The sequence below is a fragment of the Eumetopias jubatus genome, unplaced genomic scaffold, assembly GCF_037043125.1.
Source record: "Eumetopias jubatus isolate StellerSeaLion01/CBP00866 unplaced genomic scaffold, mEumJub1_p1.0 scaffold_9, whole genome shotgun sequence".
Classification (NCBI taxonomy): Eukaryota; Metazoa; Chordata; class Mammalia; order Carnivora; family Otariidae; genus Eumetopias; species Eumetopias jubatus.
In genome coordinates, this window is record NW_028274815.1 from 1210865 (window position 1) to 1227340 (window position 16476).

Consider the following 16476-nt stretch of genomic DNA (forward strand, 5'->3'; position numbering starts at 1 on the left):
TTAACTGTGCAATTTAATAGTAGCACCAATATTTCAATAAAAACATTAAATAAAAACCTGAGAATCTAACGTGAAGTTAGGACGCGTGTCCGTGGTTTCTCCTCTGTGAATGATCTGGTCTAAGCACCTGCCCTCCACTGAGACACAGGGGTCCCTCCCATCCGCACGCCCTGTGCCGGCTGTCAGTCTTGAGGACGCGGAGGGCCCCGAAGGCCTCGCTGAGCCTAAGGCTTCTTCCCCATGCCGTCTCTTGGGCAGACCGGGCAGCAGGCCCCACGGGCTCTCACGGGCACTGGGCAATCGGCAGGCTGGCAGGCCTCCACGAAGCAGGTGACCTGCCCATCCTGGGGGAGAGAGGTGCCAGGACCCGTCAGTTCCCGGGGTACGCAGCCTGTGCATCACTCCCCTGCCTGTCTGCCCTTCCAATCCCTGTGCTGGTCTGAGCTCTTTGGTGCAGTTTGTAATCAAGGGCTGATTCTCCCGCTGATTAACAGCTGCAGACACACTGCACCTCTTCCGAAAAGTTCCCGCCCCCACCCCAACTATCCACCCACCCTGAAGAGAGCCCAGGACCACGGGCTCAGCACAGCCCCCTGGCCCTGCACCTGGGACCCCAGGATCACGTCCGGGATGTCCACCAAAAGGAGGACAGAAGTAGGGAGAGGCTGCAGGGGACTGTGCTGTCCCCAATCTGCTCTGTCATTCCCAAACAGGACAACCACCAGGGACCCTGGAGCTCCCTTCCCATCCCCGGGCCAGGAAACACATCCCCTTCCTGAAGCTCCGGCCTGGACACAGGGGCCACCACGGCCACCACAGCACCTCGGTCCACTTTCTCTGGAGACCGAGAATCACCTGGCAGGCCCACCCTCCCAGCTGGTGCAAACACCCTGAGGCTGCCAGGGTCCGTGGTGTGCAGGCCCACCCTTAACAGAGCTCTGGGGAAAGAGCCCCTGACTTCCGAGTGTGGCCACCCGCCTCAGAGTGCAGTTAGTCCCCCCAGTTCCCACGGCAGAGCCCCACACTCACTCGGCACTCGCAGACGGAACATGCGTCTCGCTTCCACTTGGCGCCATTGGCGTGAGGCTCCCCGTCTGCATCTGTGCAGTCCGACGTGCTGAGCCGGGACTCCAGTCTCTTTATCTGCAGCAAAGCAAAAATGTGCACTGCTCACTGGAAGTGACGGTCTCAGCTCTGGAAGCGCACCCGTACCTCCGCTTGGGATGATGACACCTCAGGCTCAGCAGGGACGCTTCGGGTTCCAAGACCTAAGCCTCAGCCCTGCGTCACGGGGCACACACTGCAGCCTACGGCAGCTCCAGGGAAAGAACAGAAGCCCGGGGGGGATTGGACGAGAGGCTCCTACGCGACCGTGCGAGTGGGAACCACCCAGACAAGAACATCCTGCAGGTAGACTCCTGGATGCCCTGACCGGCCACCAGCCCCAGCCGCGGGTGGCACCCCTCCTCCATCCCTTCTGCTGGGGGCCGACACGGATGGTGGCCAGACGTGCTTGTCTCTGCACCATGCAGGGTCCAGCAGCCCCCAAAACTCCCAGCTCATCTATTGGTCCTTGAGTGGGGTTCCCGTCCAGGCACCGAATCTCCCGGCCCCACGGAGAACGGACGCAACCGGGTGAGACCGCCTAAGGAAGCGTCAGCAGCGGGGGCACCTGCTCTGAGAGAGGACGGAGCGCCAAGAAGGGATTCGACATGCAGACCTGCCGCGCGCCGCCGGCCATTAAACGTCCTCCATCCACGCCCTGTGACAGCGTGCCGTTCACCGCATGGCCTCCAAGCTGCACAAGACCACGCGGTCTTCGTGGTCCAGGTCACCTGGGCTCGCACACTCTGCATCTGCGCGGCCCGCAGCCCGGTGACCTGAGCTTTGCCGCCCAGGTCTGCAGGTCGGGTGCGGCTCTGGAGGGAGGCTGCCTCCTGCACTCAGGCCCTTGCTAGCGACCTGATCTTGACACCCCCAGGCCTCTGAGCTGTCTTCCCACTCCTGAGGGCAAGGAGCGTCCCTGAGGCCGCGGGAGCGGCAGCACGGGCTGGGCGGAGCTGCTGGGGACGCTGGGGGGCTCTCCTTGGTGATCGCTGACCGAACCGTGGTATAAAGCCGCAAGAAGCAAGGACAAACCTCGCCTGGCGTCTCCCTGGGAGGCGACTGGGGTAGAAGCAGCTCTGTGTGACCCGGACGCGGCCGCGCAGAGTCAGAGAAATGCCCGCAAACGTCCCACCATCTCCACCCGCGTTTCCCAAGACCTGGCGCCCTGCCCGTCGAGCAGCCCTGCCCTGAAATGCGGGGGTGCACAGGGGAAGGGGATGCATGCTGGGGTTGTTTGGTCCTGCAGCTGGAAGAAGCCACAGAGTCACACGTGCTGGTGGGCACCGGGGGCGCGGGGCCCTGGTGGGCTGGGGGCAGCCGGCTGTGTCCCCCCTCCTGCCTCTGCTCGCACTGACCCATCTGCACAGTGCGACCTCTCCCCCCTGCACACTCCGTGGTCACTGGTCCAGCCTGCCGGTCCGGAGTGACCACCTCCAGGACTCAGCACCCACCAGCCCCGGGCTGAGCCTCCAGTATGCCCTGTGCCTGTCACAGCCTGGCTATGTCTCTCTGGCTGTGGGCGACGTCAAGGGGCTTCTCTCCTGATGCCACAGCCCTGCCCTCTGACCGGTGCCAGGCGTCCCCCCCTGCCCTGTCTCCAGTCTCTGCCACACACATGGAGGCTGTCAGGTGAGATCGCAGCTCACGCTAAGCTGCACATCCAGCCGTGAGAGCATGTGCACATGACTGGGAGAGACAACCCCATGTCCTCCACGCCCGAGGACTAAGGACCCCACATGTAGCAATGGAGTCCTGCTACCAGAGCACTACTCATAGGCCCATCTCCAGAAGTTTCCACAGCATCAGACATTTGTGCCAACAGGACCGTCCGATCTGCACACTGACTTTTAACCTGGGACCTCAGTCTCCACTGGAGCACACATAGAGCTCACTGAGGACGGGATGCAGAAAAGCGGACAGGAGGAAGCTCCCGGGCGGGGGAAGGCAGACCAGTCATTTTCTGCAAAACCCTACAGGTCCTCGGAGAAGAGCCCAGTGTGGAGACCCTTGGTGGGTGCCCTTCCCCACATCCAGGGGGACCTGACCACAAAATGCCTGCTGACCCCTCCCTGGGGTCAAGGATTAGACCGACATTCCTGAAGAAGTGGCTTTGGAACAGGACCTGAGGTCTGAATTCTCCTTCATGCCCCCTCCCGACCTAGGATCTCTGTGGCCGCTCCAGGGACCCCACCCCCTCCCCAGTGGCACCTGAGGGCAGCCCACAGGGAGAGCTCCCCGGCCACCAGGAAACCGGAGGGCAGCCCCATGTGCCGGGCCGGGGACAGGCCACAAAAGAAGAGCCACTCAGACAGGAGGCTCCGGATCGGGGAGCTGGTGCAGATTTCACACCTGCAGGGTCTCGGGAGTGAGAACACCGCCTGTGACTCGGGACGGGATGTGCAGAGACAGGGACAGTTACCTGTTCTCTGAGGTCTGTGATGGTCTTTTGCATCTCCAGAACAAAGTCCTTGAAGTCATTCATCCCCGGTACTTGAGAGCGCTCATGGGAGGGGGCCGTGGCATTGCCCGAATGCTTTCTGTGTTTCCCGATGCTGCACGGCGGGGGGGCGGGGGGGGAGGGAGGAGAAGCCGCCAACACGCCTCAGCATGTCACATGTGGCCACAAGCACCCCCGCCAGCACCCCGCACCCCTCCCCGGAGCTGGCCGTACCTCGGTGTCCCCCCGGGGCCTGCTTCCCCGGTGGGCTCATCCTCTTGGTAGCTGAACCCCAGAGACCGCCTGCCTCGGAAATGGTGCGAAAACGCGTTGAACTGTCCCCTGGTCCTGCAGTCTGAAATGAGCGTACAGGTGTTAGACGTTGGCTCTAGCTCAGGGGATGGCAAGCACATCCTGAGAAACGCCACTGAGCCTTCACAGCACGTCTCCTGGTGCAAGCCAGGGCCTCATGGCGGGCCTCCTCCCTCCACGGCCAAGACGGCTGCTGGACCACATACTCCTGGTCCGGGAGCCCTCAAAGCCACCCGGACTCCCCACCGACAGCCAGGACAGCCTCCTCCTCCATATTCGCGCCACAGCCCCCGGCCTCTCAACCTCGAGCTGGCTTCCCACCACCACTGGGGAGAACTCAGGCCAGGGCATCACCTTCCTCTGCGGCCCGGGCGCTGTGCGCTCGGGAGCACCATCCACACACCCGGGGGCACCATCCACACACCCCTGCTCCCCCGTCCCGCCTCCAAGCCCTGCTCCTCCTCAGCTCCCTCCTGCCCATCCCACAAACACCCTGTTTCACTCTGTGCCCCATCTGCCCAGGACATGCCTGGCCGGGAATGGCAAAGGCAACACCTGGCCCTTCCCAAACCCTGGAGTGTGCAGAGCAGTGGTGGAAATCCCCGGGAAGAAAAAGTACATGAGAAATAGGCTGGTCTCCTTCCCCTGCTCCCCCTCGTTTCTCCCAGTCTGGTGGGCCCGTGACCGCCGCCGGAGAGCAAAGGCAGGGACCTAAAGCGCATGTCCGTGCACAGGACAGAGTCCACAGGCAACTCCTCCAAGCGTTCTGCGATTTACTCCAGCAGCTAAGCATTCAGCTTCCCACTCAAACCTGGACCCATTGCCCGAAATTCCAACCCTGAGGCAGTCTCACCGTGTAAATGCGCCGGACCCAGGAGGCCCCGCGGTCATGCGGTGTGGGAGGGCCCCCGACACCAAAGCGTCACCACCCCAGCGGGGTTCATGGCTCACAGCCCACGTGCCCCTCGGGGTTGCAGTAGGAGCTCACTTCGAAGACAAACGGCCTGTGCTTTCCACACCCAGAAACACGCCCATTCTCACAGCCGCCCCCATTGGGCAAATGCGAATTTACGTTCCAACCAGATAACCTGTGTCCAGGTCACCAGTGAGGAGCCGCATCGCGCACCTCCTGAGCCTGCCCCAGGAGAACGCAGCCTGCCCACGGAGCGCCAGCACGCCGGAGGCACAACCTGGGTCTAATCCGAGAAAACTGGCTGCAGAGTTCACAGTGGGTCCAGAGGAAGCGGACCCAGTACCTGCTGCGGAAAGTGGGGGCCAAGGGGTGTGGCATGCAATCCCCCCATGGGAAGTACCCGGAGTGCGTCTGCACTCACCTCCCCAAGTTTGCCCATACGCGCACTTTCTTCAGGAGGAGAGCAGTCTGCGCCTTCCTCGGCTCGTTTAGGAAAAATGTGATGTACTCCCTTACAAACACACACATCCCTGTACACACGGACGCACATATGCACACATCCACATACACATGCGTGCACACGTGTGCCCATACAGACTCCTGTAAATGGGGAGAGAGAACAGTAACACAGGACAAAACTTTAAGAACTGATGAATCTGACGAAGTACAGGAATTCTTTGCAGTATTTTAAAATTGATGCAATTATTTCAAAGCTGGGTGTGTGCATTTGTGTGCACATGTGTGCAAGTGCCTCATCAATCCCCACAAAAGGGCAATTTCTAACTTTGGTAAAAGAAAAAGAAACCGAGCACCCAGGTGTCCTTTCTCAGGGCTCTCCTGTGTGCGCGCCTCCCGCTTGGGTCTCCAAACGCACTGACGGGACACTGCGGTGAGCTCAAGTGAGCTGCTCCCTTTTTATTTTTTAAGTGGAGTGGAAAGTAAACGGCAACCGATATTTGGTCCCGCCAAACCTTAATTCTTTTTCTTTCTGCCGTATTTCAGACGTGGCTTTTGACCTATGATGGAAGACAAAGCTTCCGAAGCATCCTTGAACCTGGCCCGCTCAGGACCTGGAGGAAACGTGTCCAGGGGAAGGTAAGTCAGAAAGGCCTCAGCAGGTGCACGGAGGGGAGAGGGTCCCAATGATGACACCTGGCTCTGAGTCTCTGTCTCACCCGGGACTCTGGCTTTTCCAAGAGAAAACAACAGAAAACCCGGCTCAGCCCCCATCTAAGCAGTGAGGGGGGGCCTGGTGGCACCATCAGGACGTGAAGTTTTGTATCCGAGAAGAACCGGCCTTTCCCAGGGGCTTTCAAAGAGCAGTTCCCTGAAGGTGCGAGGACCACTCTCTGCCACACTCACAGAAATGCAAGTTGAGCTGGACAAACCAGCAAGGATATTTTTTTAAAAAGCTTTAAAAAAAACCCCAAAACAAGTTTCCCTTAGATGTAAGAGTGAGAATGTAAATGTTTTGGGACGTGGGGTGTGTAGTAAACGGAGCTCTAATCTTCATGTGAATCCTCTTATAATATCACATGTGTGTTCAGCACCTGCACGTGTACACGCCCCGCATATTCACCTAGAAAGGCCAGCCAGGCAGAGGCAGACACACGAGCAGATCAGCACAACCACCCGCACGCAGGCGGGCGCAGAGGAAGAACAGCGCTGACCAACCAACCCCGATTCTAACGCTCACGGACATGACAGCCGATTAAAAGCAATGACCAGGGAGGACGAGAGCCCGACCAACTGTTTCCTCCGGGAGAGGAGGCAGAAGAAGGACAGCTCTAGTCTCCTGGCCGCAGAAGAGCAGGGTCCACGGGCGGCTCCAAACACGCCCCAGCTTCATCCTCCCCAGGTCTCTGATTGCAGTTTGAATAAAGCCAAAATTACGTTCAAAATAGGAAATGAAAATCACGTGAGCCACAGCAGGATTTGTGAATTCAAGGGAGCCTGGGGGTGAGAACGGCGGCCCCAGGCGGCAGGGACCCTCCAGCCCCTCCAGGCGTCCCCAGGCCTCCACACGCACGGCAGGCCCACCTTGAGACCTTTGACAACACGCTCCAGAGACGTGTGTAATCACAGGCCTTTGGAACACACAGCGTACTGAGTTCGGTGAGTAGTCTGCGTCATGTGTCATCCGCGGGCACCAACACGCGACACTCATCCAACACACGAGTACTCGTATTAGACACAGGTTAGGTTTTAAAGAAAAAGCAGAAGCCTGACTGATTATGCTTATTCCTGCCTCCTGTGTGCGGCACTCGGCACTGAGTTCCTTCAGCGAACAGCACGGTGTAAGGACCAGCTCCTCACGATTGCAGCCCAGGCTCCGCTGCATCCCCACATGGCCACCCCCGGAGTTGGGACGACACACCCCTGGGACTTGTACCCCGGCACGTGCGGCAGGGTCCCGGGACGCGCACCTTCACAGCAGTCCTGCCACACGCGCAGGTCCACCCTGGGGACTTCGTCACAGCTGCCGTACCCGTGGGGGAACTCCGCCACGCGGAACACGTCCCTCTGCACACGCGTGATGTTGTCGGCGTTGTCACACAGGATTCTGGCCAGGGACGTCTGCTTGATCTGGGTCAGCTGCGCCGGGGAGAACACCCCCGGGTTTTCATACCATAACCTGTGCTTCCCCAGAACGAAAGAAGAGCAAACACAGGGAGGTGAATCCACACATTCCCCAACCAGCTCTGCCGACAGGACGGACACCACTGGTGTCAACTGGGTGTCACTTACGGTGGGACTCAGCTTTCCGACTCAAGAAACAAAACAAAAAACCTGGACTAAAATTGGCAGAGGGTCAGCTGCTCTGAGAAGCCGGCAGAGGCCACTGTTAGAAACCACGGCGTGGCGCAGCCCCGTGGACGCACGGGGGCTTCCCTGTGTTAAACTACACTGATGACACCACATTAAACCTGACACTTTGCAGTCTTGCCAGAAGTTCAAATTCCTCCAAACTCCCACAGTGGCTGAACCCTGTGAATTGTCTGTTCCCAGAAACAGAAGTCTCCTAAGTGCAAGGACACAAAAGCACCTGAGAACAGGGTCATGTAAAGAAAGTCCCCACACCAGGGAGTTGATCACAAACACAGTGAGAGGCAAAGACACTCCTTCATTTTTCACCTGGACACAGACCTCCACCAACGGCTCATCTCCCCAAGTCCCCAGAAATGTGCATTTAAGAGTGGAGGTGGCTCCTGCTGTCACCCGTCTCCATGGCACGCGCATTCACCTGTCCCCGTGGCACCTGCGTTTACCTGTCCCCATCTCTCAAGCGCTTGAACTGCGTGCTCAGCAGGCACATCAGGGTGGGCCCCAGTCGGCTGCCGGGGACCAAGTCTTCCACCATGAGGGCAGGGAATAAGTCAATGTTGAGTGGGGACCCATACAACCTGTAAAACAAACAAGTGAAACCTTAAATTTGCCTAAGAAAGCGGTAGGTGGTAGATAAAACAAATATGAAAAAAACCCTCATTTTTTATTATTTAGCACCTTTCAGATGTTCTGTTAGCAAAGAAAATTCACTTTTATTTATCTATACATTATATTTTATTAACATACATTATTTGTTTCAGAGGTACAGATCTGTGATTCAACAGTCTTGCACAATTCACAGCGCTCACCATAGCACATACCCTCCGCAATGTCTATCACCCAGCCACCCCATCCCTCCCACCCCCCACCACTCCAGCAACCCTCAGTTTGTTTTCTGAGATTAAGAATTCCTCATATCAGTGAGGTCATATGATACATGTCTTTCTCTGATTGACTTATTTCACTCAGCATAACACCCTCCAGTTCCATCCACGTCGTTGCAAATGGCAAGCTCTCATTCCTTTTGATGGCTGCATAATATTCCATTGTGTATATATACCACCTCTTCTTTATCCATTCATCTGTCGATGGACATCTTGGCTCTTTCCACAGTTTGGCTATTGTGGACATTGCTGCTATAAACATTGGGGTGCACGTACCCCTTCGGATCCCTACATTTGTATCTTTGTGGTAAATACCCAGTAGTGCGATTGCTGGATTGTAGGGTAGCTCTATTTTCATCTGTTTGAGGAACCTCCATACTGTTTTCCAGAGTGGTTGCACCAGCTTGCATTCCCACCAACAGTGTAGGAGGGTTTCCCTTTCTCCACATCCCCGCCAACATCTGTCGTTCCCTGACTTGTTAATTTTAGCCATTCTGACGGGTGTGAGGTGGTATCTCATTGAGGTTTTGATTTGGATTTCCCTGATGCTGAGCGATGTTGAGCACTTTTTCATGTGCCTGTTGGCCATTTGGATGTCTTTGGAAAAATGTCTGTTCATGTCTTCTGCCCATTTCTTGATTGGATTATTTGTTCTTTGGGTGTTGAGTTTGATAAGTTCTTTATAGATTTTGGATACTAGCCCTTTATCTGATATGTCATTTGCAAATATCTTCTCCCATTCTGTCGGTTGTCTTTTGGTTTTGTGGACTGTTTCTTTTGCTGTGCAGAAGCTTTTTATCTTGATGAAGTCCCAATAGTTCATTTTTGCCCTGGCTTCCCTTGCCTTTGGCGATGTTTCTCGGAAGAAGTTGCTGCAGCTGAGGTCGAAGAGGTTGCTGCCTGTGTTCTCCTTTAGGATTTTGATGGACTCCTATCTCACATTTAGGGCTTTATCCATTTTGAGTCTATTTTTGTGTGTGGTGTAAAGATGGTCCAGTTTCATTCTTCTTATATATTATATTTGAAAAATTTTCTGTACTGTTTATATATACGTGTATAAAACACATGCACACATTTATTATAAGTTTAGAAAAACCAAGTTAATATAGGAAGAAAATTAAACTCACAGCTTTTCTATTCAGAAATAGTCACACTTGACAGTACAAAGTATGCATCTTTTGAGTTTCTTTTCATAAATACAAATGAAAAAACTTCACATAACTTTTAAAAAACTAACAGTAACACTGGGATTCGAGTATTTATTGAAAACACATGTGCTGCAGAGAAGCTATTTGCTAAGCGGAACTCATACACGCGCCTCAGACAGCAAGGTTTAACTGCTCCAGAACAAACGCGTTCATCGAATTCTTGCAATTCCATAGGAACGCCAGTGTGGGAGAGGAAAGGACAGCAGGCTGCCAAAGACCCCCAAACAGCCCTCCCAGATGCACACGGCAGCTTGCCTTCAACTGGGACTCCAAGCCCAGGGGGTTTTCTCAGCGTGGCTGGCTGAGGGGCCCTGTGGCTCGTGACCCGCACACGACAGAGGGGGCACTATGGCGGCAGCGCTGGTCTTTTGGGAAGGCTGGGCGCTCCCTCGGACTCCAGGCCCCCAGCAAGCCCGTGCATGGAAAGAGCAGCTGTGTGGTGTGGTTCCCCGGGAGGCACCTGAGAGCCGGTGCGAAAACCCGGAGCCCCAGCCCCACCAACACACCTCCCACGACCTCGCACCTGATTCTTCGACGGAACGGGGGACGCAGCCAGCAGGGCAGCTCCCCACTCTGGCCAGGCCCTGCCCCTCCCTCCCTCGGGCCCTAAGGAAGGTCCTGGAGTTTCCAGAGCCTCCAGGCCTCCAACTGCAGGTCCCCTTTCCCCGCATGGCCAGCTGACCAAGAGGAAAGTGAGTGAGCGACTGGGTGTTTGGTGAATGAGGTGGAATGTCTTTCACGGGGTCTGCAGCACACACGGGGTGCGTCCTTCTACCCGCCAACAATGCTATGCAGGAGCACTAGCGCCTCTGGACTGTTGGACGTGAGTCTGGCCAGGGAGAGAAATACACGGACAGTTACCTGTGTCCATGAGGACGAGAGCAGAGGAGGAGATTTAAGCACATGGGGAATACAGAGTGCTCAGGTAAATCATAATCAAGCCACATGGTAACAAAGATGGTCCGGTACCGGGCGAGCTGGACAGGCCAGTAGCCCAGGGCCGTGTTTGCACAAGCGCAGGGACATGCGAAGCTCACACGTGCTCTTCTGCACAACTTACATCGCACCAAAAAAGTCATCTTTCTGTAGAGGACATGTCGGAGGCTGACTAGAGAACCCTTCCATCCAGTGTTGAGGGAGTAAGACAAGAATACATAACTTACTCCGCAGTGAACTGGAGTCCACGAAACAACACAGTGAGTCCTCAGAAGATTTCCCTCTTAAAACAATTCTTTCAAATGCGAATGAACACAGCCGAAATACCCAGTGTCCTGCGGACTGAATTGACAAGTCCCAGGATGGTGATCATGACAGAGAAACTCTACTGAGCGGCTGATTCCATTAAAGAAACTGGCATGATAAACGTGGTAACGGTCACCACGCCAAGGGCAGCGGTGACCACAGAGAAAGGCCGCGGCTGAGCGTGCAGAAAACTGCAGGTCCACCACGGAGGCCACGGAAGGGTTGGTGTAGACGGCTGCCCCCATCCTCCTGGATCAAGGCCTCTCACCTCTCTGCTCCTGTGGTCTCCAGGGGCCCAGCACACCCTCGCCGCAGCCCCCCGTACCTGCTCAGCGGAAACCCGCACGATCGCCTGAGGTGGTCCCCAGGCTCCGAGAGGTTGGCAACTCTGGCCCCGCTGTATTGGGCGAGCCCTGGTGCCCTCTGCCTGACAGGAGCGCAGGAGCTCCCCACAGAGCCCAACATATCCCAGCTGGGCCCTCCTGCCAGACAGGCACACTGGACGACCACGTGACTATGGCCATGGCCTCCTGCCCCAGCACGGCCACCAGAGGTGGCCCCTCTGCAGGCTCCACCTTCCAGGGCTCCTCTCCTCTAGCTGCACAAACACACACTCAAATACAAAGATCAGCAGCCACAGCTTGGGGCCACCATTCTCGGCACACCTGACCTTTACAAACGGAGAATGCCAAACGGTTTCCTTCAACTCACCGTCTCAGCTTCTCCCGGATCTCGGGGTTCTTGATCTCATTTTTCAGGTCCTCGAAGGTGTGGGCAGACGACAGGTTGCAGTAGACCCGGTATTCGTGGTAGGGCGGGATGCCGTGGTCCCGGCCACGCTGGATGTTGATGGCGGCTAGGTCCAGGGCCACCGTGTGGGCCATGGAGAAGAGCCGCTCCGTGAGCTCCGTGTTCAGCAGCTGCGAGGGTACACGCATCTTCCCCGCCACACCAAACAGGCCCCTGAGCAGTGGGTCAATGCCGCCCTCGCTCACGATGCGAAAGGGAGAGAAGAAGGCTTTGTGCAGGGGAATGTGTCCCTGCATGATGGGCTCGAAATTCTCGTCCAGCCGGTGCAGCACAGGGTTGATCAGCGTGTGGCCAAACCGGAAGGCGGCCGTGGCGAAGGCGTTGACGATGCCAGCGTTGACGCCCGGGTCGTAGCCGCGGTACTCGCCCAGCACCTTCATGCCCACCTCGCCCAGCACCTTGGGCAGCCAGTGCCGGTAGGTGATGTGCTGCATCTGTGCGCCCACGATCTTCCTCGCCTCGTGGTAGATGGTGTCGCCGTCCCAGTGCGGGTTCAAGCTAAGCAGCTCAGCGGCCACGCGGTTGTGCTCACGGAACCAGAGCGTGTGCATGCTCGTCAGGCCCAGCTGCTCGTTGGCACGGTGGTCCCCAGCCAGGAAACAGGGGATGGGGCTCTCGTTCTCATCCCGCATGCACTCCGTGGGCGGCCCGGCGGCGAACGGCAGCAGTGGCTTCCCTGACCGCTGCACGATGCCCTGCCGCAGAAGCCCCCGGTGGCTGGCCAGGTCTCGGATGGCATGTGCCTCGTGTTCCGTGCTCCCATACACGTTGGAAGCGTCGATGTAGGAGGTGAGCTGGTTGATCTGCTCCCGCGGGTACACGGAGTTCATGAGGAGGGACGTCATGCCGCTGCCACACACGGGGCTGGAGCGCACAAAGAACATGCAGCGTGCCCCGTTGCGGACACGGGGGTCATTGGGGGGCACGGCCACCGAGAAGCACGGGGGGTCACTGCTGCACACGGAGCTGCAGTGCTGGCCGTCGGAGAAACGGGCCTGGCTCAGGGCCACCACCGTGGAGTCCAGGTCGTGGTCCAGGAACTGGCCCCACTGCATCAGCATGTGTGTGAACTGCGCGTCGGGCGTGATGGTCTCCGTCCCAAAGAGGGAGGTGGACACCAGCCGGGGCATGGGGAGCGTGTGCCCGTGGTACAGCCGGCCGGGGTTGATGCCCCGGGGCGTGTTGAACCCGTTCTCATACACGGCTTTCAGCAAGCGTTCGAAAGCAGTCAGCGAGGCGCCCCACATGGGGTGCTGCAGGTTGTTGCACGTGCCATCGTGAGTGCGGTACTTCTGGTGGAAACACATGTCCGAGCAGTTGTTCACCCGCCGGTGCGCCGTGCAGCCCGACAGGTTGGCGATGAGGCTCAGGTACTGGGGAGACACGAGGTCATTGTAGTGGTAACCTGCAGGGGAGAGGGGGACGCAGCTTACTCCCTGGACAGCGGATAACACACGGGGAGAGGGGACCTGTGTGTGACGGGTGGGGGGACAACCTGGGGTCCACTCAGCAAGGGCAAGGGGTCTTGGCAGCAACAGCTGGGAAGGACCTGACCTGCAACAGGGCTGACTCTGGGGGCTGCCCGAAGAGCCTCGCACTCATGCAGGGGCACACGGGCTCACACATGCACCCTCGTGCCCACACGCTCACACGCAGGGGCACACGGGCTCGCACACGCGCCCTCATGCCCACATGCCCACCCACTCTGCTGGGCACCTGCTCACCACTACGTATTTCCAAAGTATCTGCTCAGAGCAGAACAAGATAGACCCTGCCTACATTTAAAGGAACCGAACCAGTTCCAGTTTGTGGGTGCGGCGTCTGAACAACCGCCCCATGGAGCTGGAGGCGGGGAGGTATCCCAGTCAGAAATGGGAGCTGGCGGGCTGCATGAGAGGATGCGCCACTAGGGTGTTTGGGCTCAGTTAGACCTGAAAACTCTTGTCAGCAAGCACCTCCCGGACACGGGGATGGGAGATGGGGATGTCTGGCTCTGTTCTGTTAGCTCAGGAAGTCTCAGAACCCCCAGGGGTTGGGGGCTCATGGACAAGCCCGGTGGGGAGGCTTCCTCCCGCACTGTCCCTCTCTCCATGGGGTTGCGGCACCAGCCACCAGCCCAGGCTGGACGTGACAGGCCGCCCGTGAGGGCAGACGTGCTTGCTGTGCTTTGAGAGACAGAGCCTTCTAAAGCATCGCTGATAAAATGATGCCAAACCACACCTTCCTACAAAACCGAGCAGGCCAATCACTGCGGAGCAGGCATACGTAAGTTCTGGACTATGAGCTATTCACCAGGAATTCTGCAAACTGCCCTGACCATTTTCAACTATACTTGTCCACTGTGCTTTGCTTTAGAAATGAAAACTATCTCTGAATGCAAACGACTAACTACTAGTGAAAATACTGGAATATGAACCTGAGAATAAGGGAACAGACGAGAAGACTCTTCCATGACCCGAGAGAGGCTGGGAGGACTGTTTGCGGAGGCTCAAACATTTTCTTCCGGGGTGAGTTAGGACACTGGGGTTTGTGGAACCAGGACCCAGGTGCCCCTGGAGACCAATGTCTCCTGTGCACGCCCGGAGCTTCTGGAGGTGAGACAGCCCCTCCTCAGCCCCTCACCTGGTCCTCCACCAACTTCTCCACGTCACTAAGTGTCACCTCTGGCCTTCCGGCCCCTGGGGCGGAGACCCCATCAACTGACCCCTCCACATCCAGGCCACAAGTGACTATGTCTCTCTGCCTTCAAGGCACCTGGAATCCACCCCTCTCACCAGCCACCCTGGTGCCAACACTTTCCTCTCTCCTGGGCCGCCCCACGGACGCCTGCCACCCCAGACCCACCTGGGCCGCCCCACGGACGCCCGCCACCCCAGAAACCCCAACAGACACCTGTCTGGTTTCCCACACTGTCCTTCCCCTCTGTGGCAGGGCCACCCAATGACCTGATCCACGTGATCAGGTCACTTGTCTACAGGAAGCCCCATGGCTCCCACATCACACACACCAAGACAAGTCCATCCTCTTGCCTCAGGAGCCCGTTCAGATCGAGAACCCGAAACCACGCTCGCGCCCCCGCCTGTGCGTCCACCTGCTGCAGCTGTGCGGGCGGCCTGCTCACCCGCAAATATCCCCAGTACGGCCCAGAGCCGTGCGCCCCTCTGCTGGGGCTTTGAGTCACTTTAGTTTCTCCTCTCTGTCCAGGTTTCCACATTTTTCTGTAAACAGCACGAGTTGGTAGGAGGTGAGCACGCCGTCCTGCACGAGAACAACGGCAGATGGGCTCTGCTTCTGCAGGTGGCTGCACAAGGTCCAACGCCAACTGACGAAGGGAGGCCACAGCAGGGAGAAGGAGCACCGCGCACTCCACAGACCCTCCACGCTCGGCAGACCGCGGTCCTTACGACCGATGGCAGGAAGCATGGGACAAGGCCACATGTCCCACATGTCCCTGCCCCATTCCCGGGCCTGAAGGGGGGAAAGGGCCCCCAACACAGGCGAGGGCAGAGAAGGCGGGGCCCCCACGTTTCTCCCCAGGGAGTGCCTACGAGGCCAGGCTGGTCGGTCCCAGAAGGAGTGGAATCGTCCGCAGGGCCCCCGACCGAGGCTGGTGCCTCCAGGAGGACGAGGAGGCGCCACGGTCTACACGTCTACACAGCAACACCGGGAAGCTCAGCCCCAAGCCGGGCAGGACAGAGGACGGCTCGGGCACTTCCTCTCCTCCCAGGAAGCAGCGGGCCCGGTTTCCACATCCTCATGCCGCATGTTCGTATCTAAGAACACTCAGTTCTTGAGTGACATTTCCGTCCTACGGGCAGGATGGGCTCCCCGAAGACGAGTCAGAAAACCCCGTGGAAAGCCCCCAGCCTGACCCCTAGTGAGGGGACGGTGTGCACGCGCTCCCACAACACTTTACATGAACACTCGCCATTGAAGGGATGCTTCCACACAGGAGAAACCCCGGGCCTCCAGCGCCCTTGAGAGCGCTGCGCCCGGCTGGCTCTGCGCAGACAGGCCGCGGGACCTCTGTCCACACAGCACCAGGGCGGCCTCAGCAGCGGTCTCACGAACGCCCGAGCACCAGGAGCCTCCTTCCCGACAGCCACAACCCTGCATCCCAGGTACACGGCCTCACGGATTTGCGACTAGCCTGCCAGGTCACAGCCGCCCGACCCGTCTGGCCCTGGGGCTCAGGGCAGTGCACGGCCCAGCTGCGTGTCAGGGGACCTGAGGCAGTGGCTGCGCAGCCCAGGCCTGGGCCACCGAGTGCTCCCTCAGACAAGGGGATGAGGGAACGGCTCCTGGGAAGGCCCCGCAGCCGTGCGGCCCAGCACTCAGGGGAGGGGGGCCCGGGACTGACTTGTTCCGTTGAGGTCGACCATCAGGCCATGCTGCACGTGCTCCTGAATGAGCTGCAAGGTCCGCTCAAATATCTCTCCGGCGCGCGCCTGCTCCACGGTGTAGGGGTCCCTCGGGTACCGGAACAAAGCCAGCAGGTCGTTGGGAGATCGGGGACGACTATCGGGTTGAGGGGCACACAGGGAAGAACAGAACCAACTTTTGAGGACAAGAATCACTCACATCCAAAACTATAATTATTGCCACTAAATATTTCTGTAGCTACTTTTCTAGAGACATGATGTATCGTACCTTACTCATCCCAAGCGGAAGGCATCAAACACAAACAAAAACAAAGACACTAAAAACAAATAATTAAGTCAATAGAGGAAACACAAT

The 16476-nt window shown here is 57.8% G+C and overlaps 1 protein-coding gene across 1 annotated transcript in view; it reads right to left on the reverse strand.

Annotated features, from left to right (window-relative positions):
• Positions 1-224: 224 nt before the first annotated feature.
• PXDN (peroxidasin) overlaps positions 225-16476 on the reverse strand; it is a 74254-nt gene continuing 58002 nt past the window's right edge. Inside the window, exons 16-23 of the mRNA XM_028099598.2 lie at positions 16100-16257; positions 11641-13144; positions 8039-8173; positions 7196-7404; positions 3779-3899; positions 3527-3659; positions 1030-1143; positions 225-344 (exon numbers count right to left, since the gene is read on the reverse strand). Of these exons, the coding sequence (XP_027955399.1) occupies positions 225-344; positions 1030-1143; positions 3527-3659; positions 3779-3899; positions 7196-7404; positions 8039-8173; positions 11641-13144; positions 16100-16257 (2494 nt within the window). The remainder of the gene's footprint in view (positions 345-1029; positions 1144-3526; positions 3660-3778; positions 3900-7195; positions 7405-8038; positions 8174-11640; positions 13145-16099; positions 16258-16476) is intronic.